This window comes from Melozone crissalis, unplaced genomic scaffold (genome assembly GCF_028551555.1).
Source record: "Melozone crissalis strain CALT ecotype California unplaced genomic scaffold, PUWL_Pcris_2 ptg000019l_1, whole genome shotgun sequence".
Taxonomy (NCBI): Eukaryota; Metazoa; Chordata; class Aves; order Passeriformes; family Passerellidae; genus Melozone; species Melozone crissalis.
The window spans coordinates 10,250,936-10,274,907 of NW_026535797.1; the positions used below are offsets into that span (position 1 = coordinate 10,250,936).

Genomic DNA, 23,972 nt, shown 5'->3' on the forward strand with positions numbered 1-23,972 from the left:
TTACAAACAAACATTTCAAATGCATTTATTCCAACAATAGACATGTCACTGTTTTATACCAACTAGGAGAGCAGGGCCATTCTCCATCCCTTGAACTTGAGTGCTTCTCAGCTGTTGTATTGCTTTCCCAAGTGGACATTTAACACAAACAGGAATAACAGGAAAGAGGAGGTGCTGTGACAGCTACGGAAAATGGCTCATAAATAAATAAATCCAACTGGTATCCAACTGCTCAGCACCAGCACTGCCAGTTGTCAACACTTCCAAGGAGAATAATAATGAATAAATAAATAAGACCTTGCTAGAGCTGAAGTTTCCTATCTTTCACCACTCTACAGACTGTTTCAAGCCTTGTGTCATCCAGATATCATATAGACCCCAAAAGCAAATTCAAGCAGCATTTCTTCTTTCAAAGCCCTTGGCCTGCATTTGCAACCTGGAGCTCAATTCACTCTGTGGCAGACTCCTGTCCCTGCCAGGTAACCTCCCAGAAAGAAGAACAGATGGACTGAGACACTGGATTACATGCACACAAGTGAAAACACGTTTAACAACTGCAACCAGATGCAAACTTAGTAAGCAAATTAATTTAAATAAACCCAGACTGGAGAGAAATCATTCATTACAGCCATAGAGAGATTATTTCTCTACTCAAGCATGTGTGTTGTGCCTCTTACAGGGAATGACACATTTTGGAGAGTGGGGGAAACATCGGAGTATTTAAACACAGGCAACTTATCACAGTGCACAAGTCTGCATGAGACTTGCTCAGGGTGTCACCGCAGGACCGAAGGGCACAAGAAGAACAGCAGCTGGCTGAAGTGACAGCAATGACCAAGATGGAAGAACACAACTCATTTCAGATACAGAAATGTTTAATGGCGTTAAAGTGCTACTTTAATGGGGACCATATGCTAACATTTAAACACAATTCCACTGCACTGCTAAATATGGTTGTCTTTATTTTTTTTTTACTTTATTTTACCTCTTTTTACCCAACCCTATCTAAAACAATAAAATAAAATCTAAAGGACTGAAATTAACAACCCATTCAAATCAGCAATAAGTTATGAATTTTATAAAGCATTTTTTCTTCTTTTTTCCTTAGTAATGAGGGGTAATTAAATTACTTAAGGATATACAAAGTTTCAAACAATGCCATAGGTGAAGACTCTATTAAGTTTTTTAAAACTTGGAAAACAAAATAATCCTGGCCATTAAAAAGACAAAAATAAAAAAAGCAAAGCCCTCAAAGTGCAGGTTAGAATGCTTGTCTTGGAGAAAATTAGAAAACATTTGCTATAACAGCTCTTAACAGCACCTGCACAGATAAGGTGGCAAGGCCCTTGGGAACAGGACGTGCAGTCAAAACGTTACATTAACATGAGAGACGTGCTGAGCTTAACTAGGTTAACTACTGGACTGGAACTTCAAAAGTCAGCAAAGGGAATGATTCTAAAAAGAAAACTGAAGAAACCCCCACCAAACCTGGCCTCTTCCAGCTTAGCACAACCTTCATTTTTGTGTGCATGGCAAAAAAAGGATCTTTGCATTTCATTGGGTCAAGTGCTTCATCAAAACAGAGATCTTTTCATGGCATAAATTCATATAAAAGACATCTAAGGTTTCATATGGACAAGCTCTAAAAAGATGCATCAGACTTGGGGTGTTTTCCCTCCCAACACATTTACAAATGTTTATCAAAAAATCACTTCAAATAAAAAGGTCATAGTGGCTCAGTATCTGGGCATGACTGTCTGGTGCGTCAGCTCTCGAGCGCTGGTTTCGTTCTGCCCTCAGCTGGCCGTGTGCCTGCGAGGGGCACACATCTACCGGGGACCTGCTGGCGCTGGCACAGCCCCAGGCCTGACAGCCCACCCTGTGCTGGTACAGGTTACAGGTGTGTACCTCTCGCTTTAGCCACGCTCCTGAGGTACTCACTGTTCAAATGATGTCCAACAGAAAGCTGAGTTGAATGGTGTTCTCCCCTGAACATCGCTGCCCCTCTCCCTCCGGGCACAGAATGAGACCTTCATCATTATCGGCACTGTTACTCCTAGGCTATGTAAGCCTTCTTAGATTTCCTAGTACATTATGACAGCATTCGATTGTGGTAAACTGTAGGATACAGTCCTTTCAGGACCACAAAAGCTCTTCAGAAGGGCCTAAATTAGGTTGTTCAATCTGAATGCGGTGTAAGAAATTTTGACATTTCTCAGATCTCATGACAGAAAGAGAGGGATGAGTTTCTAGTATCCTCTTTCAAACAATTTCAAATAAATTCAAAACAAAGTGTTTCATCACTAAGGTCTAGATCCAGGTCCCACAGAAACAAACGGATTTCACTGACTGCAAAGGGACTAGTATTTGGCCTAACTTTTTGCCAGCAGAAATTGGGATTGGTAACATGACCAAATGAACAAATATGGGTTTCTGGGGAGGCTTCCTTTACCCAAAAAGCTTTATATACAGGTCTCTCCAGGCCTAGCTGTCAATATGTCAATTCTGAAAGAGGATACTGGCATCTAGGACCCAGTTTGATCATCCCAGTGAAATCATTCACCCTGCACTGTTGTCTCACTTGGTTCTAGGAAGCAAACGAGAGCTTGACACTGGCGCTGGAGTAACCCTCATCACTCCCAATACTCTGCAAGCTGCTGTGATCATCAATGTCACTGATGCTGGTTGTGCTGATATTGTCCACTTCTCCATGGGAGAACTCTGTGCTTTCAACGTCCACTTCAATCTCTTCTAGAAAGAGAAATGAGAGAAATGCACACAGGTTAGCACTCCACACCCAACCGCCCCCCCAATTCCAGTGAGCTCCTGGGACTCCCCCAACACAGGGAATGAAGCAGGTTCTCCCTGGAATGGGATGGGCTGTGGTCATTGTTTATAAAAAGACTAATACCAGCTTGGAGGTTTTTGTAGGGATTTGGCAAAGGGATTTCACTCCTCCACACACCAGCCACACTGTCAGCGTACTTGAGCCACCCCACACACTGAGCTTGTCCCACCACCTCTTCCTTAGGACCTCTAATACCCCAGTGTTAGAAAAAAAGAAGAAACAAATAAAATTGAGTGCAAGAGAGAAAATGGAGCATGAAGTCAACCCTAAACAAGCTAGCTGCTTGACTTTATATTGCCAAAGCCAGGACCACACACAATTACAATGCATAACCATGGGAATCTGGGTTACTCTCACACGTGCTCAGTGGATTTTGGAACAGACATCTTGTTTTTAAGAAAGACTTAAAAAGCAAAGATCTAATTAACCAGGTATCTTGGCTTCCATATTGTTCAGGAATTTTCCAAAGGATTTTTGTTTTAAACTACAGACTCACACCCAAACTATCTATCATCTTCTGGTCTGTCAGTAAATATCAAACCATCTATTGTGCCTAATGTTCTGTCCACTGCAGGGATATTTTTAAAAAGGAAGTTATCTTAATTCAGTTAGCCATTCAGATATATCTAGCCAGTTTTAATTGAAGAGGTGAGCTCAATGGGAAGTTTGGTAGGGGGACTGGGGGGTAGGTGTGTGAAACATTGGTTCCACTTTTATTGATATCTTACATTTTCCTCTTTTTGTTGCCAAGAGATTCAGCAGACCAAAAATCACAATGAGCATCTCAACTTTACCATCTCTTTCAATGCCAAGGAAATCAGATCAAGTTGACAGCAACAACAATTCTTCCAGACTTGGAACTCATGCAAAATACTGAACTCTCCATATGTATGTGTGTGTATGTGCCTGTGTGTGAGCAGAATCAGCAACCTAAACGCCAAAGGCCACGAGAAGGGGAAGCTGAGAGATAAGAAATGGATGAATCTCATTCTCCCACTTCAGAGTCCTGGCAATTCCATGCTGGCTCAGCAACACCCACCTCGCTCCGAGTCCGAGTGATCCGAGGAAATGGTAGATCCAATGCTGTCCATTCGTATTCGCTCTATCTCCTGAGGACCCTGTAGCTGTTCCAGTCTTCTCTTTAGGAATCTTTGTTCTCGTTCCAGGTTCTCAAGCTGGTGTTGGCTTCTCCTCTCAGTCTCTTCAAGTTTCTGACATGATCAAATAATTTTTTTATTTTATTATTTAACTCAGTAATTGCTTCTGTCCTTTTCTCCTTCCCTCCCACCTCCACTGCCCTGCCACCTGCCTTGCTCAGACCTTCCCAGTCCCAGAAGGATTCAAGTTCAAGTGCCCTGAACCAAGCTGCCTCGCAGTCTCCAAGCACAATGCCTTCTCCCCACATCTTCCCACCTCTCAGCTCCTGATAAATCATACCCATTAGTACAAAGAGTCTCTGAGGACTGAGGCTCTCCAGGGGACACGCTGTGAACTGCAGCAGTCTGTGTGTGGGTCATTCCACCCGGGATCAGACACCTGCATTACCGCCTGTGCCCACGGAGGGGCCCCAAGACAATCCATTCCAGGGTTTGTTTCGAGCTGCTCCAACATAAAAACGCGGCCCGGCAGTTCTGTGCTCCTTACTGCATGGTTTAGAAGGATTTCTCAGAAACAGTTTTCTATTCAGTGAGTGATTTACATAACCTACTACAGATTTCTTTGATCACAGCTGGGAAATCTACCAGGGCACTGTTCTTTGTTTCCTACGACAAGCACATTGCATAAGGAGGAGTCATTTCAGGCTAACTCTGTCCCTTTGGCAGCACTTTCCCTCCCTCATCACCCAATCTTCCCTCTCTATATCCTGACCTGCAACGAAGTATTTCAGCCTCTCCCAGATACTGACAATGCTGCATTTTCTTTTCACATCTCTCTTTGCCAAAAGTGGAGCTGGAAGAGCTAGGTTAGCTGGAAGGTTCACACATGGAACTCCAGCAAGCCAAACCTGTCTTGCACTCTTGTGGTTTGTGCTAATGCTTCAGCAGTGGAAACTCAGTAGCACACCAGAAAAGAAGCTGCATTTCCCATCAAAATGCAGTCACTCAGCAGTAGGTATGTTTTTCTTTAAAGAGATACAGCTGTCAACAATACAGAACAAGATCTTCGCTCTTCAAATCTATCATTTTTATACTTAAGGAGTTCATTATGGACTCTTCCAACAATTTGGCTTGTGGCAATGATAAATGGCTAATCAAGGGGGCAAGGCTTGCTTGCTCTTTTTATTTATTTATTTATTAACAGTGTCACGTTTCCTTCAACAGAGTTAGCTCTAGGCAGCAAGGATGACAATTGCATTGCACTTGCCAAGATCCCACACTGAAAGCAGCAGGGAAAGGCAGCTCTTACCTTGATATGTGCTTTGGCTTTGTTGAGCAGCCCAAGCGTGGTGTGCCGGGTGCAGTCTGGTCCGAGCGGTATCAGAACTTTTAAGCGTTCTAGACACAGGCGGAGGTGAGCTCGGCTGCAAGGGGAGAACAGGAGGGTCAGAGCCATGCTTTCTGCAAGGGAATGGCACTGCTTTCACTGCTGCCCCCCTACGAGGCAGTTTTCAGGCTTCCCTGTTTCCAAGCATGACAAGATTCCCCTCAGGTACCAGCACACACTGCCACTGAACTATTTACGCTTCAAACATCAGCTGCTCACCAATACTTTCATTATTGCTAACCTCTGACAGACGCTGTTTATTTTCTTGCTGTCTGAACGGATAATCTGACCCATCTGCATGAACTTTGTGCAGGGGCAAAGGCACAGAAGAAAATGGTACAAGTATCTCATGGATTTCCACTCTCTCTGAGTTATTTGCTGTTTTGCTGAGAACTTTTGTGAAAGCAGTTTTGAATGACTGCTACCCCCTGTGTGCTTGTTCATTGCCAGCTCAGGGACATTTGCTATGAACTGACCTGAACACCTTCTTTTTGCATGAAATTAAGATCATCAATGAAGAAATGGTCAATTCAAAACACTGAAACAATCCCTGGCAATTCAAGGAGCGAGAGGGACAGTACTTCCCAAGAACTGCACTCTTACTCCTTCCTGGGCCCAGGTCTGAAATGCTGCTGGGGGTGCAAGGTCTGTGGGAATGAGGAACCCAAGACCTTCCCCCGGGCAGACTTCTGACCTTGGCTACAAAGACAGGCTCCAGCACAACAGCACTGCTGGTGATATGATCCATTTTCTGCAGAACATGGCAACATGTTCTGGGGTGAATGGTTCAGGCAGCAGTGACAACACACATCGTCCTCAGGCTGCAGAGGAAAACTGTTCCCACTGTCTCCTCCTCTGGATCACATCTGCAGGGATGAACAGCAGATTTATGGAAAACTATCGAGTGTGTGTCGCCTTTTTCCCCTCCCTCTCTCTTTCCCAGACATTAATGATTTATGTCCAAAGTTGTCATCCCAATCAATAACACAATGACATCAGCTTTACCATTCACATGCCAGAAACACCAGTGCAAAAGACTCCTGAAAGCCTATCCCAGCCCCTGCTCATGCACAAAGAAACTGAATCTTAGCCTGATCCATCTCAATGCAGGGGAAGAAAAAAAAAAAAAGAAAGAAAAAAAGAGCATGGACAGTTCATTTCCATTTGTTTTTCAAATGCACTATTGCACCCAGTTTGAAAGGGGTGGGGGAGAGGAGTCTGTAATCAGGCAATTATGTCAGTGACAAGCAAGGATGATTAAGGGTGGAAGGGTCAGGGGTTTTGCTGATGAACTGTCAGCACAGGGGAGTGTTCACTGGCCGTGCTGTAGAAGTGAGCTCCTCACAGTTTCTACCATAAATCTCTTTACGAAGGGTTCATCATTCTGTTTCAATAACAGTCACAGGACTGCATATTACCAGCAAGAGCCTTGAAGAAAGCATGTTTTCCATTAAACATTAACAACTACAGGGGTGGGGAAAGGGAAATAAAAATCCAAAAATCAAACTGAAAGAACAGTAATCACATCAATCTCATCTCCTACTTCTCAAGTTGCTCTAGGGCAAACCCCACTGTCATAAACTCATATGGTTGACATAGGGGGATTTTTTTCTACCTGGAAGCCAGTTTTCAACACAGACCTTGATCAGGAGTGTGCTCCCACTACAGGTGTTTGCCCTGTGTCCCATGATGACTGAAAGGGTAAGCAATGAAAAAGTATTGCTGGTTCACAGTGGCACTACAGTTGGGACACTGGACACTGACTTCTTGCACAGAAATGAAGAGGAGCAGGATCTTGTGGTCAAAGACATTCTGGGGTTTGAAACCTATTTTTGGATATGGCACAGACTTCCTGAATGGCCACACAGGCAAGTCACTGAGTCAGAGCTGTCAGAGTACAGCCACTAAGCTGCAGCATGGAGCAGCATGTGTCTCCTCACAACACAAGCATCAGCTCCAGCCACACACTTCACCTACAGATCAGCCCAAGTTAAAAACACTGATCAAGCAGAGCTCAGATCTGGGGGCTCTACCTAACAGCAGACTGCTACACAGCATCTGCTCCAGGCAGGTACCACAGGCCTGGAGGCGGCTCCCAGGCCATGGTGAAAATCAAATTATTTGTGTAATAAATAAAAAAAAGTTTGGGGAATCAACATCCAACCAGTCACAAAGACATCACAGTCCACTCTTGAATGCAGAGAGAAATGGATAACACATCTACAAGCCTGAGCTTTGGGCTGATTCTCAGCACTGTGTTTTACCAGGAACTGGGAAGGTGCTGCACCAGGAACTGCAGTTCCTGGAACCAGAGATCAGCTTCAGGCAGGAGCAAGCACTGGCTGGATTGCTGAGACAGCGATCAAGGGTGGCACTGATGTGCCACGTCAAAAGCTGGGCTGTGTGCAGACTGAACAAGATCAACCCTGTTAAGCACCTGAAGGCTACAGGCAAAGGTCCAGCCATGTAATAAAACCCCAGACACTTGAAAACCTTCCCATTGTGCCCCAGGACCATGGTGGAGTGAAGAAGGTTACTGCTTGTCCCAGGCCCATGCAGACCATTTTCAGAGAAGCCACTCCTGCCCCTGGCTCTGCTGGCTGCTGGCCAAAGGCTGTGGCCTGCAGCAGGGGTGATGGCTGTGCCAGCACAGCCCCCATCAGGAGGGGCCACCTGCCTGGGACACGAGCGTGGTGGGAGCTGATAAGCTGCACACAGCACAGCTCGGGCTGCAAGCACACTGCAGGGGCAGGTGGTGCTGCCTAAGCTAAGGCAGGTTTCAAACAGGTCTGACCAAAGCTGGTACTTCTGTGCTGCCACTGCATTTTCCCCCTATTTCGCACTCCAAGCTGAGCCACACTGGGAGGGGAAGGAGCAACCAAGCCTGCAAACTGTCCTGGCATGTGAGCACGATGCTTTCCTTCAGAGAGACCCAACTAAACAACTTCCCCACCTGCTACCCCTCTGCAGCATCCAATACCTTCCTTATTTTTTTACTTTTAAAATCTAACCCAATCACTGTCCCTGACCTCAGCTGCCAACAGCCCCAGTGGACCATGATTTGTTCTTAAACTGCAGGGCATACACTGCAGGTCTGACAGACTGGTGGGTGCATCAGAAATAAAACTCCAGAGCCTTGGGAGCAGATGGAGCCACTGCTCACTGAACTAGATGCTGCACAGAGGGCTATGGTCTAGCTGACAAAATGGTGATCGGTCAAAGGTTGAATTCAATGGTCTTGAAAGTCTTTTCCAAATGAAATGACTTTGTGATTCTTTGAAAACCATCACAGAAGACTTAGCTAAAAGACCATTTCAGAGAGAAAGCAATTGCAAAGCCATTAATCTTTTTTATCAAGTCCTGGAGCTGCCCCTGGGCAGCTGTAATTCCCCAGGTCAGCCATGATGTGAGTGCCTTTTCCCCTTGTTTACCTGGACTCTGCTGCAACGTGGCTTTGACAATGCTGCAGGCTCTTGTTTTCAATGAAAATAGCAGCATTGTGCAGCCTCCAGACAGAGCCAGACGGCTTTCCATGTAAACCACTGGATTATGCCAATATTTGACGCATCTGCCAATATCTAGAAAAACAAGTCTAAAAGCCCATATTGTTATATAACAGAGATACAAGGCAGGCTTGGTGCAAAGGGCTGCTGCCTCTCGCTCTCTTCATCCTGAGGAAGACAGAGGATGACAGAAGGAGAATTCCAGTTTCAGCAGAGGCCGAAGCTTTTGCATGCTAGCTGCAGGGGAGATGGGAAAAGCTGCAGCCCTTCCTCCTGCCAAAGTGGGAAAAAATCAGGCTCTCACAGCAGCATACTGAGCACATTGTAGATGCTTGATGTGTTGAAAGAGAAGTCTGTGAAAGATTTGAAAGAAAGGAGCTCTCCACTTTCCCAAGGGATGAGCCTGGTCCCCTCTTCCTGCTCAGCTTGATAAGAGGGAAAACTTTGAGATTCCCATTTTGGGGGGCATCAGGATGGCCAAAAAGGAGTAAAACACCTGAGAGGTTTCAGAAACCCAGAGCCAAACATAAGCCCTGTCCCAAAGAGCTGAGGACCATCCTTTATCTTGTTACACTCTGGCTAAGACAGAGCCCCTATGTTGCTTGTGCTTCCTCCCCGGTGTGGGGCCAGGAAGAGACTGGAAGCAAGTTCCTCTGGGATGTGGAGGGCAAGCAGGGCAAGGATGCCCTCTCTTCTCTGCCAGGAGCTGCAATGGGCCAGGACACTGAAGCAGAAGAAGGATGAAAAAGCCCAGCAGCCCCACAGCCCCTCCAGCAGATCCATAAGCTGTAAAAGGCTGCACATGGAGGAAGGGAGTGCTGGCCCTAGAAATGGCAGCCCCAGTGCTGCTCACTGGGCACCTGCTGTTCTCCCTGCTTTCCCTTTGTGCCTGTGCAAGAGCTTCTGACTGTATTTGGATTATCTGACTGTATTAGGATTATCTACTTCTACCCCCAGCTCCCCTCCAATGTCCTCTGTCCTGAGCCTGTATCAGAGGGGAGCCTGGCTCTTGCTCTGTGCAGCCCCCCCCTTGCACTTGGCTCTGTCTGGCTGCAGAGGGCTGTAATTTCACAGCCTGCTCTCCTCTCCAGCTCCCAATGACATCACCCACTCTGATTATATAAAGCACAGGGAGGAAGCCTTTATTTATGCGTGCTTTTTGCTCACAGCTTCAGCTGTCTCAGTGTACAACACACATGCAAATCCCACTGCAGGAACTGGGCTCTCTTTTGCCTGAATCAAAACTGCACTGCAGAAAAAGGTGTGGGTGCAAAAAAAAAAAGCCTGTTTCCTTCCCCCCCCACATCTGAATACATTTTTGAGGAGTTTGGGTAGGAATCAACCTAGCACAACACTCTGCACCATAGCAAGCTGGGCACAAAGCCACCAGCTTCCTCCCTGCTGGGAAATCCCCAGAGAGCTGAGGACCTGTGCTGGCAGCTCCAAGCTCTGTGTGCCTGCTGGTCACAAAGTGGCTACACAGGAGCTGGAAACCTAACCCCCTAACAATGCCCAACAGGGTCCCTACAAGGGCCAGCCCAGGGCTGTAAGACCACTGGCAATTTCCCTTCCTGACCCCTGGTGGGCTCAGCCAAGCCCCTCTGCAGCCCCTGACAACGGGTGACCCCCACTGCCTGCTCCATCCTCCTCTGGTCCATGCTGCAGAAACGCTGCAGACACGAGCCATCCCTGAATGTTAACACTGCCAGAGAGACAGCAGCTTCTTTGCCAGAGGTGGTTTGGGATTTGTGCAGGGGTCCTTGCCAACTTCCACCATGAGCAGAAGCGATGGAAACTGAGAAAATAAACTTTCTCTGCTGAGGAGTCAGGCAAACGCGCGCACACTCAGCTCTGGAGCAGCAGGTTCACCAGACTCAGCACCATCCCCCCGTCAGACACTGCTGAGAGACTTTGCTAAATCAAGGCCTGAACATCTGCAAAACACACACACAGACACACACACACAAACTCTCTTCCCATCTTTAAAAGATCAAGCCTCCCTCCCAGCAGGAAATGACCAACTCGCCTCCAGCAGCAGTTCAAAATGCTGAATTCTTAATTTTGTATGTTGAAAGAAGGGAGCATCTGAGGGAAAAGAAAAGCATTTCCCAGATATTTTTGTACTTATGCCTCCAGGTCTATAAGGCTTGAATTCAACAGTGGATTTAAGCATGTGCTCAACATTAGGAATATGCTCAAGTTCCACTGAGGCTAAATCAGACACTTGATCTTTGTGAGATGTTAAAAAAAATAGAAGCAAACCAAAAGAAGCACCAAAAGAACCAGAAGAAGGAGGATTCTAACATGGAGAAGGACATTATCATATGTCTCCTCTTCCCTCAAAGCCTTTCAAAGTCGAATCTAATTTAACCCTGAAATTAGAAACCACCAACTTTGTTTGGATTTCAGAGCCTAACAGATTGTCTAAAAAATTCAGGAGTGATCGCTGGTTAAAGAAAGCAATTCCTGGAGAAACACATGTGACCCAACATCAATAATTCAATGTACGGGAATGATTTTGAGATAAAAGTAATGAGAAACACATGCAAAAACCACAGGGCAGGGAAAATACGCTTTCCTTCTAAAAGCAGTTCACAGGTCAGAGGCTGCTTATCTCCAGCAGCCATCGTACAACGTGATGCTTTTTCCTTACTCTTGTCCCTGACCCCCAGCCCAGCCCTCTCAGCGAGGTATCCGCTCCCTGCTTTACCCACGCTTGTCTCCAGAGGTTTTTGCAGGCAGTGGCTGCGGGCTGGAGGAGGCAGAGCGGGCAGAGCCCGCTGTGTGTCGGTGCTTTACCCACGCTTGTCTCCAGAGGTTTTTGCAGGCAGTGGCTGCGGGCTGGAGGAGGCAGAGCGGGCAGAGCCCGCTGTGTGTCGGCCGCGCTGCAGCGCGTTATGCAATGCTGCGAGCCCTCGGGCCGGAGCAGCGCTGCGGCGAGAGCCCGGCCCCGCTCAGGGCACCACGGCCTTCAGCAGGAAATCTGACTCACAAATGCACCGCCGAAAGTTCATGTTCTCCACCTGAGCTGTGAAAGCGCTCGCAACAAGCCCTGCTTTCGGATTTTAAATCGGGTCTCTCCTCATGATTGTTTTTATGCCTTTGCTCCCAGCTGGAAGAGGACACTTGCTCATCTGACCCTGTTTCCAGTCAATTTCTACCGATGGCTCCCTGGTATGTAGGAGTATCTGTATTCCAAAAGCTAATAACATCTGCCATGAAAATTAACTGAAAAAAATCCTTCGTATTTTTAAATTTTTAGATGTAAAGATCTACCAAAAACATCTGCCATAAAAATTAACTGAAAAAAATCCTTCATATTTTTAAATTTTTAGATGTAAAGTTCTACCGTTTAAAATAAAGAAATGAAAATTTAAGCCCGACAATAAAAAGACCTGACAACATACTATAAATAAGAATTTAAAGGAACAAAAAAGTTCTACAAGCAACATTTTCAACCTTATCTTAACCATGTCAGGTCTGTCTGCAAAAGTCAGAGATGAACATGCACCCAACTGTGTTCTCAAATCAAGGCCAAAGGAAAAACAAACTGCAAATGATGAGATCTGTGACCTAACAATGGTAAAACAATAATAGAAATAATTTAAAAATCCAACCCCAAAGCAATGCAGTTTTTCCAAGTCACAAAATTAATGTACCTCTGCCTGGTCACAAGCCATGCACCAGGCAAATAAGGGGTGGCACAGTGCATAAGAAAGCAGAGTTGTGGTTCAAGGCCATAAGTGGAAACAAAATACAAACAGCAATGTACTGATGTACTCCACAACTGCAGAGCTCTGTCCAAAGGCCACCTCAGAGACAAAACCAAAACCAGGTACCCTGGGAAAGGGAGCATCTTACCAAGCAACTGAAATACTCAGGAAGAAATGGCTGATTTTGGGGCACAGAAACCCTCCTCCCCATCTGCAACAGAAGCTACAAGCCTTACGGTAAGCACAAAGCAAGGTTTTACCTGAAAATGTACCGCCCACACTCTCCACTGTACACTTTGAAAGTGTCCATGCTACAAACCCTGACTGTCCCTGAGCCCTGGGTGGCCTTGCACTGCAGTGGGAGTGTGTGGCCACCTTACACAGAAATTACTTCAAGATGGGAAGACTCATCACTGATGTCAGCTTTGGAAGAGTTTCAGGTTCTTGGCAAACAGAAGCTGCAAGACCAACAAACCTTGTGCCAAGTGATGTCTTGCCACCACTGGTCCATTCCAACATGGATCTTTCTAGCCTACTACTGCAGTCTGGAGAAAGACATGCTCCTCCACCTTCCTCTGCATCACACAGCTGTCAAAATCTCTGCATTTCCTGAGATCCTTCTGGGTACAAAACTGAATATTGTTGAGAGGGCTTTCCTAATTATGTTATGATTTTGAAGGCAAATTCCTAAATCAAGCAGATCCCAAAAAATTATACTAAAGCAACACTATGATTCTGAAGCTGAAGTGATATATCCAGGACTAATTTTATTCTCAGCATAACTTCTGGGCCTTTGGGTCCTATTTGTTGCACATCCTGAGGCTTCCTGCTTTGAACTATAGGGCTAGAAGACAGAACTTCATTTAAATGAATAAAACAATTTCTAAAAAAGAGAGACTACCTGTAATCTCATGACTTCCAAACTAGAAAAGGCAGTGTCAAAAACTTTTGAATACTGATGCTCACAGTAATAAAAATTATGCCATTTTGGAAGGTTCCTCCTCCAGAATGAACTCACAGTCGCTTGGGAACACAACTGCTCATCCTTTCATAACCCCTTTGATCTTCAGAGGCACTGATGAGACAGGGCTGCTTCAACTCCGTAGAAAAAGACCAAATGCAATAACCTGGGCTTCACAATGAGAAGGTGATGAGAGCAGCATAGGTGGCCATCTGCCCAGCAAAGGAATGGAATCAATCAATGCCTGGCATTTTCTCTCACCCCTTCATTTTCATACAGATCTCACACTGACCTCAACGCCCATCCATCACTTTCTCTTCCCAACTCCCAGCTCCTCTTTGTCATTCCTTGCAAGAAATTTGGACACTTTTTAAGAGATGTCAAATAGCAACAGATGCTCTGGAGCAGATTTTCCCCTAAATTTATATATTATATTATATTTTAGTATAAATAAAATAAAATATATAATATTTATTTAAATTATATATATATATATATATATATATATATATAAAATATATATATAAAATATTATATTTTAGTGTAGCACAGAAGACAATGTTACCAGCTAAACCCCTTTTAGGCTGAGCTGTGCTCACAACGTTCTAAACCCAACAGCCACCACAGGCCACAAATGCTTTACATCATGTTCTCCTTCTGACATGAAAACATAGCCCAGGTGCTGCCTGTATGGGCACATGTAGGTTAAGATCATTTGCCACCAACTTTTCAATGTGCTGCTAAACATGCAGGTATTGCAATTTCCTACCCTGGCCATAAGATATGGTTACAATTCTGCATTTGACTATCAGGGAACATGCAAAGAAAGCTGTAAACATCAACAGACAACCCAGGCTGGTTAATTATAAAGCCCAGTCTAATAAAAACTCCATCTTTGTTAAAAGGTGGTTAAAAATAGGCCTGCTCTTTAAATAGCCAGCGGTGTCCTGTGCCCTGGTTCTCACTAATGCCATTGTAATTATCCTTCTAGGGATACACAGTGTGCTCAAAGCCAAGTCAGTGCAGAGTCCTCCTGCAAACTGCCAACATGCCTGCAAAGCAGCTGTGCCATTCATCAGGAACCTGCCTCCTTGCAGAGGAGGCACTAACCTGCTTTGCTGCAATCTATGGATTTTCAGCTTTACTGCTAGAATTAGGTCACCAGCAAAGATAGCCAAGATTTCCCAAACTCTCCAGCTATTCTTGATTATTCTGTTCAGAGGTTTCCTGGCTAAGCACAATGCCTTTGAAATGAAGAGGTGTTTTGGGCTCCTGCAAGGCTTCTGCAGTCAAACACTGAGAAGCAGAGATGCTTTCACTCCATAATCCTTAATGGCCTCTGAAACTGCCAGGCAATGGGAAAGTTCTCCAGCTCAGATCTACTGCCACCAGGTCCTTCCAGCCTCTCCAGAAGAAATCAAAGATGGTGCACACCAGAAAATAGATGAATTAGAAAGGATCTGCAGGGACCCTTGAAGAGCCATGCCTGCACTTGAGCCTGGCAGAACCCAAGGCAGCAGAGAGCTTCCCTGCAGGCAGCTGGAGAGTAGCCAGGGACTGATCTGCTTCATAAGAAAGACATTTGTACATCACTGAAAGAGTAAAGGATTCTATTAACTTGTTATTTGGGAAAACATATTTCCTGTTTTTAAAATCATGAATAGGCAATTTGTCAATATCAAGAACAAATTCTTATCTGGTATTAGAAGTTCTTTTTGTCATTAACATAATTTTTAAAATTACACAGGTAAGTTATAGCCACTAAGAATTTTTCCATCACATGCATCTATTTTCTGAAGCTGACCTCATGGAAGAAAACTAATGAAAGTATATTCTAAGAACGTGACCATTTGACATACTTGTTTACACAAAATCCTTTATGGCAGAAGGAAAGCATGTGCTCTTCATCTAATATCTCTTTACACTGTCAGAAATATTTAAGGAGTCATCAAATATCTACTGTACCTTTCAGGTATAGAGGGCATACATCTGGAACAAGGGAAGCAGTGCATGCAATTTCACCTTGTAAAATTATTTTAAATTTAACCTCAAACTTCCCAGGGAAAATGAATTACCAGCCAAGGTCATTCTTTGATGTATGTTTGGAAAAAAAGCAGTAGGAAGGAGAACTTAACACATCCTAACAGTACTTTTCCTACTGGATATAAGGATTTTTGCACAGAAAAACCAGCAATAGTGTATTTCAAGAGGCTAGGAGCTGGCTAACATTAAGTGACAAATGGTTTTAACTCATGTCACCTATGCTTGTTACTCAGGAGGGGAGTCTGAACAGAGCATAGCTCCCAGCACACTGGCAGCAGGTGAGCCATGTCCTGAACTCACACATACAGAGGTACCAGGAATAAAAAAGAGTTTTTGAAAGCAGGCACCACAGAGTGTGAAAACACACCTTGCCTCTGTGTAGCTGGTGTGATGTGCTCATACAAACTCTCTCAACACAGTTCTTCCAAAGAGAGGCCAAGTTTATTGTCTAGAAAATTAAAACAATATGAACCTCAGGGGGAAAGAACAACACAAACTCCCTGCCTTGCTCTTTCCCTTTAACTGGGCACCTTCCTTATATTTTCTTTCTCTCCTGTAGGAGTGTGTGAAGGCCAAGAGATGCAAGATGGCTCAAACGTCAAACAAGGAAAAAGCATGGAGCTGGCTGCTTGGAAACAACTTTCTCTGGGCTGGAAGCAAGAAAAAATATATCTGTAAGACATGCAAATTGCTCCATTTGTTTCAGCTCAACTACAAAACTTCTAGTGCTTTCAATAGGGCTCAAAAATCATTATATTAAGCACAGGATGCTCTACCTAGTGAACTTTTGATCAGCTAAAGAAGACTATTATGACCCCTGTCTGGGTCTTCAATGCCACAAATGGATATAAATTTGATTCTCCAAACCAAGAACAGCTGTAGTTGAGTAAACTAACATTTGTAGGAGGATTAGCTGCCTTATGCTAGCTGACCCTGTATTTTCCCAGCAGGAAAAGGGTTAGGACCCCACTTGGAATAAAGCAGACGCTGAAAGGTTTGTGGCTTGTTTTGGAAAGAAAAATTATTTAAAAAGACAAGAAAAAGAGAGAGGAGCTGGAACACCTACTCCTCTGGTTTAGTGGAAACTGGCTTCCATTTGCTCTGCTATCAGAGCAGTATTAAGAAAATAACCACATGACCTTACAGAAATACCTGCAGCAGCACCACTTTATAATCACAGTCACCCCCTCCTTCCTTGCTCTTTTGTAGTGCTTATGTCACCCTCAGGGCCTCATGAACTTAGGCAATACTACTGTTTCACCAATCAGATATTTTATTTTCTATGTTGCATCCCATCCTGGGATGACTCCCTGTTGGTTTCAAAAAACACTGCTGTTAAAATCATAGCTACAAAACAACAAAAAAGGTCATTTTCTCCAAACACAATTCACCTGGAGAGAGCCTGTGGTGGGTTTCCTCAGCATGAGAGCCAAACTACAAACCAGAAGGAGGAACTTTTTGACTTTCCCAGTGCTGTGCTAGGCAGGAGCTGGCAGAGCTTGCAGGCACTTTCAGGAAGGGCAAAGCAGCAAACCGGAGATGACATTTCCACAGCAGGAAAGGGCGATGCTGCAGCAGGACCTTGGAGTGACAATCAGACCTGGCCACAGACAGCTTGCACGACCCCAGGGAAATCCTGCAGGAACTGAAGCACACCCCACTCATCCACAAAATGGAGCTAATCCTGATTCCTTCATACAGTGCTGCACAGCTACAGCTACTCCTGGTTTTCATGTGGCTCAGCAATGACAAAGGTGTGGGAAGAGCCAAGAGTCTGGGATTCTCTGGAAGCCAATTCATCCAACTTCCTCTGGTAGTTAATGAGGCTCAGAGTACAACATGGCCACACTTCCCAAAATGGATCAGTAATTCCTCACTACTCCATACATGCAACAAAAATCTGTCTGAGGTCTTCTGTTATCTCTGTCCCAAGAAATTCTCAACATGGAATTTCAAAGGAGTTTAGTCATAATCAGGAAGACAAGATGAAGGCTGTCATAAAGTTTTTTACTTCTTAAAACCCTTTAGTTCTGATGTCCTACTGTTAATCCCATTATGGTTTAGGCCCCATTAAAAAAATATACATCACAGTAGCTCAGACATCATACTATTCTAAAAAACAAACACCTACATAGGGTGTTTCCTCTTCTTTCTGTTTTTTAAATACAAAGGTTACATTGGCTCATTGGTTTTGTGTGGGGGATAGGAAACACTTAACTCTGGGTGCTGGGTTGCCCCAAGCACCACCAGAATTGTAGGGAAGATTACAAGAGTTGGCAAGATTAACAATATTTTTCACGTTAAATAACAGAACAATTTAAAAAAAAAGCTCAGTTGAAATGAAAAAATAAAAAATTCTTTAAGAATCTCATGCAATTTGCCTTTCCTGGACGGCTGAGGGAAAGCACAAGCCAGTGCTGTCTGCACAGACCTGGGAGCCAGCCTGAAGGGCTTACAGGAGTCCCTGCTTGTGTAGCACAGCTTTCCACTCTGACAGCTGCTGAACACTTCCAGTGTGCCCAACACACAGTACAAACCCCTTCCCATTCTGCTCTTTCCCCACCACGTGTGCTCTGTGCAGAGATCACCACAACACACAACTCAGAGAAACTCCAAGAGACACTCATGACTCCAGAGAGCCTTCACATATTTCCCTGAAGTATAATGACACTAGACATAAGATTTTGCTTCTCCTCTCCTTTTGCAATCCCTTCACTGAAATGTATCCCTATATGTGCTTTTTCCAGTGAATACCAAGCCTGTAAGCTGCTCTTCCAAGCCAAGAAAAGTTTAAAAGAGGTCACACCACAGAGAACAGGCTCTGCACATTTCCTAAGAGGGTCATATTACATAGAATATCCACGGGAGATGAAGTGTTCCCATCCAGTTTCCCACTTTTTTTGGCATCAACATTGCTCTTTGGGTTAGGTGAAGTGGGAAATGCATACATTGGAAAAAGAAAAGATCTGTTTTATTTTTTCCACACATTGCCTATCTCAGCCAGAACTCCTCAACATACTTTGAGGGTCTAACAGAGTGATTCTTGCTAGGAAAGTTGAACTGCTATATTCAGCATTTGAGACTCTTCACATTCACAGAGGCACTCAGCTTTGGACAGATTTTTTTCTTCCCTTGAACAATGCTGAAATAATTTTCTTCTTAGTCAGACATTAGACAAAACTTTCTAGCAGTAACCACAGTTAATGAGGGCAATAGGCTGCACTGTTTCCCTGTGCAATCCTGCTGTCAAATGCTTTAAAGGCCATGCTAGACTGGCACCTGCCAGAAAAGCTTTAGATGGAGCTTATCCTGCCTTGGGATGAGGGCACCAAATGAGAGCTGTAGGCCCCTCTCAGCTCCATCCCTCACAGCTTCAAGAAAACTTCAGAAACCACAGAAATCTGAAGAACACAATTTCTTACTCTCCTTTAGATACAGAGCCTGAGCCAGCTGCAGGGGCAGCATGCTGACTCTCCAGAAACCTCTTTGAGAGCAGAAGATCTGCTCCAGAGTAGCAGTTGCAGCTGGCAAAGGGCATTAATGCCACGCATGTAGGAGCAAGCAGGCAAAGCAAAAGGGAGGATCTTGAGGCCTCAGCAAAGCACTGTTTCCATTAGCAGAATGAGACAGCTCCCTGCAGTGCAGGTTGGCAAGGAAAGACCAGGAGCAAAGCAAACAACAGGAGGGATTGCAGGGAAGAGGAACCCCCCACCCAAACTGCCTGCACCCCAGCAAGCTCTGCAGTTACACAGCTGCAAACTTGGAAAAGGGCAGAGAGCTCTGAGGAGCGCCAGGATCCACTCTATGAGAAACAAACACAGATCAAAGGGAAACACCAAGCTGTATACACAGCTGGGGCTGCCTTCCCCTGTTAGAAAGAGAAGGGCACGTAGCTTTAACTGCAAGCTCTTTGTGAGTGCTCGCACGTAACCGTGCATCTGGCACAGGCGCGCACTCGCCCCACGCTCCAACTCCTGGCATCACCGGGGTGTAGCTCATGAATGGCATTCTCCAAGCTCCATGGAAGATTCCCACACAGCTGGGCAAAACCTGACTGGGCAACCCACAACTCAACCCACCCCAGGGAACAAGGCCAAATAGGTGGAAATAAAAGACATGGGAGATGCAAAGCAACCTCTGTTTTAGCCTCTGATTTCTACAATCAGCCTGCTGCATTGCTCCTCTATTTAGAATGATTCATTTGAACAATTTCATTGAGTTTCCAGAAGGAGCACAACAATTCCCATCTAAGGGCTGTGCCTTGACCATGTGGAATTGGAATTAATTACCCAACTCTTCAGCAGGTTGTGTCTTTATGTAGCACTGTACTCTCTCCTGAGAGGAAAATGTGGAGGACACACTGCCCAGAACTTCCTGGGAGAGCCAAAGCAATCCCTCCTACACAATCCAGCTCTGAGAGAAAGAGGAGATTACCTACACTGCAGCAGCACATGGAAAGGCTGGTGGCTTCCTGTTGTCAGGTCCTGGAACACTCTTGGCTGACCAGGCTCTTCTTCAAGGCTAGTGACAGTCACAGTGGGCTCCTCAGGGCTGAACCTTCCTGTTCTGTTCCTTTTCTTTCCTGGGATGCTCACAGGGAGATCTTCCCGTATGCAAATAAGCAGCAAAATCAAGTCTGGCATCAACTACCTTTCCACATACCCCTCCTGCTGGTTGTATGGCTTTGCCAGCCCTCACCCATGTGGAAGGGTCCTTGCCCTTTTTATTACAAACACGAGAAGAGCAGTGTCTATCAATGTTCTCCTTTTGTTTCTGCATTATTCACTGTCCTGGACAGTAAGGAACCCTTGGCACTGCTCCCCAAATGACTCAGCACAACTACAGCGCTGTGGAGACAACCAGAGAGGAGCAACAACTGCCCAAGTGAAGGAGCAGCATTCACCAGAGAGCCATTAAGAGCTGTGCTTCTAAATGATTCAGATGCTTTTAGATATTCCACCCTGGCTCAGCAACCAGACAACTCAGAGAGAGCAGCCTGCACTTGACTTTGCAAGCATGACTAAATTTGTGCAGCTGTTTACTACCTACCATGATAAAAACCACACCCTTACCATAGGAGCTGCTATCAGTCTGGGCCATGTGTGAACCCATTGATACCATGCACAGAGTCTGCTTCTATAAAAGTAATGCTGCATTTCAAACTCATGTCCTGTTTCCACTGGTGGCTTCATGAATAAGCTTTTCTGTACCAATCCTCCTTTCCCTCAGCCCCTCCTGTGCAGAAACCCTTGTACAGACAGTTACAAGATCATTCTGTAACTGCTACATCCCCTTTCCTGCCTCACCTTTTGTGAGCTGAACATGCTCATTTGCAAAATCTACCATTCACAGCAATCTGTTCTTCATCCTGAGCCTTATAAGCACTGAATTCCCAGGAAAAAAAAAAAAAAAAAGAGAGAAAAGGCATCCATGCTTTGCAAGAGCTTTTCATTTTTCCCCTAAATAAGTCATGTTGCTTTATGAATGTACTCTCAAAGGTAAATAATTAACAGGCAAGAGGGACAGAAAATCTTATTACATGGCTAATGGGAAGTGATGCTCAGGCAGCAGTGTACCCATAAAGTATAGCTTCAAAAGACAGCCCCTAGGCCTTCTTAATGGAACATTGGGCTGAAAATCTGACTCATGCAGGGATTCCTCTGCATTCCTTCAGACTCAGACAAATCCAAAGTCTTTATCTGAGATTCAGCCTACATCTAATACACAGTCTGCTTCACCTCTGAAAAACAGGATACTCCAATTTTGCACAGGCACTGTAAGGAACAACCACAAAGAGCACTAGGCAGAGATGATGTGTACTTCCATACAAATTCAAACTCCCAAGGACAGAAGGGGACACTGGTAGGTTACACCATCTACTGCTATGTTCTGCCATGCCCCTCACATAGCCCTGTCCATGTTATCCACTTGTTCCATGTGAGTAGAATTCCTGACCCTTGGTTCCACATTGCTTATTTAATTGTTTTATGGTTTTCTCATGCACTGTTTGGGAGGAAACCTGTGAGGTCTGTTTGCCCACAGTTATGCAAACTACTCAGGGTAATCAGCACCATTTGCAGCCAGACAAGAACCACAGCAATTGCAAGATGAAGCCCTTCCCTCCTTTCCCAGACAAAGTTGTGAACACCTGTCACACACTTGCATTTAACATCACAGCATCCAAAACTAGGGGTTAGACCATACTGCTGCCTCCAAAGCAGCAAATGTGCCTACACTCTGTGTCCCTCTTCTCTTGCCTTAGGGGAGAAGGTGTCAAGCAGCACCTCCTGGCCCTGGCCAACACTGAGGGGACAGAAGGACATTGAGAGGGACACAAGCAGTGAGCATGAAGTTTTGAAGGAAGGTGGAAGAGGGGAAACTTGTGTGAAGGAGAGAAAAGGCAAGCAACCAGCCAGAGATGTGGCTCAATGAAGCTGTGGATCAAAGGACTGGGTCAATGCAACCTTGTCCCTGCTCCTTTTCTCCATCAGACACCAGTTCTGTGCATGTGTCTGCTTCTCACCTGGCACAGGCCACACCAGGAGACACGTGGGGCATCCCATTCTTCCCATGTTCCCTTGCAGTATAAGGTTACAGGTGATCCAAGCTGTCATACTTGGGTAAAAATGGGCCACATACAGAAAAGAGAACAAAAGCATGTTTCCTTCACTTCCTACCCCACTTCCTTTGGTTATTACAAGCCTGCATGGGCTACATTATTACATGTACCAGATGTAGATCAACACATACAACTCCAACTTCTGCCCCAAGAGTACAAGGTCCTGAAATTTGTCGTTAACAGGTGATCTGTCTCAAAATTATGTTCCTATTACCTCATCTTTCCTACAGCAGAAATTCCCAACTGGCTTTTAGCTAGCAATCCTTTCAGGCCCATGAGCAATGTTAGTCATTTGAACAAGAAAAGTTGTTGCATCAGGACTGCTGGCTCTCAGCACCTCAAAGAGCACCCTGGAAAAAAAATAGCAAGCCTGCAAAGTCTCCAGAGATGCCTTTAGGAGAGAGATGGTAAGTACAGAGCCATGACATGACTGAAAATGGAGCCAGGAAAGCTGAATGCTTGACTTCCTACTTGAGACCAGAGGTCCAAGCTCACCGATTAGAGAGGGCATTTGCCCAGTCTTTATAATTTTTTGAGGACAGCCATAAATATACAGAACTGGAGAGGGTTCAGCCTGAAACAAAACAATGGCAATGCACCCAAGTAGAAATCTGAGGATGCAAGTTTGGGAAGAGATTCAGGAACCACAGCTGGCAATGATGCACTCCAAATCAGACTGGTGACCTCTGATTTGGTGCAGAGACCTGACTGCAGAGAATATTTCTTTAGAAGATGGGAGTTTCCTCTCAGGTCTCCCTTCTGGAAGGCAGGATGATGAAAGGATTCTCAGCATCAGACCATTATGACAAGGCCAAACAGATTGTGCTGACAGTTCTTTCTACACCATGGGAGAAAAACATATCAGAAAGTGCCCCAAACACGTCTTAGTTAAGAAGGGCTTTGTGATAAATATCTATTTCTGAAAAATGGCTTATAACAGTGATTTTATTGTGCAACATTGTTGAAATAAAAACATTTTTCTTTGTGACAGTTTATCCAAAATAGTAGTATTCATTTTTTCCTCTTCTTTCTTCACCAGCTATTGGATTCCTAAGGGAGGTGCAGAGATCTGGGAGCAGAGAGGATGACAGGCATGCATACATTCTTCACTGCATCACTTTGAATAAAAAATAAATCATATTGAAACTAGAAATTCCTATATGAGCAGTACTAAAGGACTTGAAATGAAATGTGGATCATTTTGTTTCCTTCAAATCTTGGCATGGAGACTAACTGTCCCTTTGCAGCAGCTGTACTCAGAGTTCAGAATGTTCAGCAACCCAGCCAGTGTGAAACAAAGCCTTTGCAGACTTTCAGTTGTAACTGAATCAAACTGCTGCTTCTGCCCAAGGAGGCACTTTGCATGAGCAAGTGTGCTGGTCAGCCTTCCCCAGTGTTACACCAGTGACTGGCGAGTTCTCAGAGCAGTGCAAAGAAACAGCAAAAGGCAGATTGACACTAAATAATGCTGGCTGAGCCTGAACAAACCCAGAAAGAACAGCTCTCTGACAGCCTTACTCCAAAAGCCACCAGCTTCACTCCCTCCAGGTTAAGCAAAAACAGCAACAGCACTGTAATAAGTTATCCAGATCTCCTAAAACAGAGAAACATGCTGCAGCTCTGTTGAAAATTGTTAGTCCCAGCTGAAAACAGAGGCATCTGTCATCCAAACAACAGAGCTGAAGACAGCTAACTACCTCCAGCTCTTGTTCCACACTGGCCTTGGAGACAGGAGAGTTTAGCTACAGTTCCCACAAGGAGCAAGTTGGATCAGTGCATGCTCTGACCTTTGGATGTGTCA

At 44.9% G+C, this 23,972-nt stretch overlaps 1 protein-coding gene across 2 annotated transcripts in view; it reads right to left on the reverse strand.

Annotated features, from left to right (window-relative positions):
• MXI1 (MAX interactor 1, dimerization protein) overlaps nt 1-23,972 on the reverse strand; it is a 55,751-nt gene continuing 31,779 nt past the window's right edge. For both annotated transcript variants that reach the window (XM_054277394.1, XM_054277395.1), the window contains exons 4-6: nt 5,255-5,369; nt 3,888-4,059; nt 1-2,751 (exon numbers count right to left, since the gene is read on the reverse strand). In XM_054277394.1, coding sequence (XP_054133369.1) covers nt 2,588-2,751; nt 3,888-4,059; nt 5,255-5,369 — 451 coding nt within the window. In that variant the 3' untranslated portion in view covers nt 1-2,587. The remainder of the gene's footprint in view (nt 2,752-3,887; nt 4,060-5,254; nt 5,370-23,972) is intronic.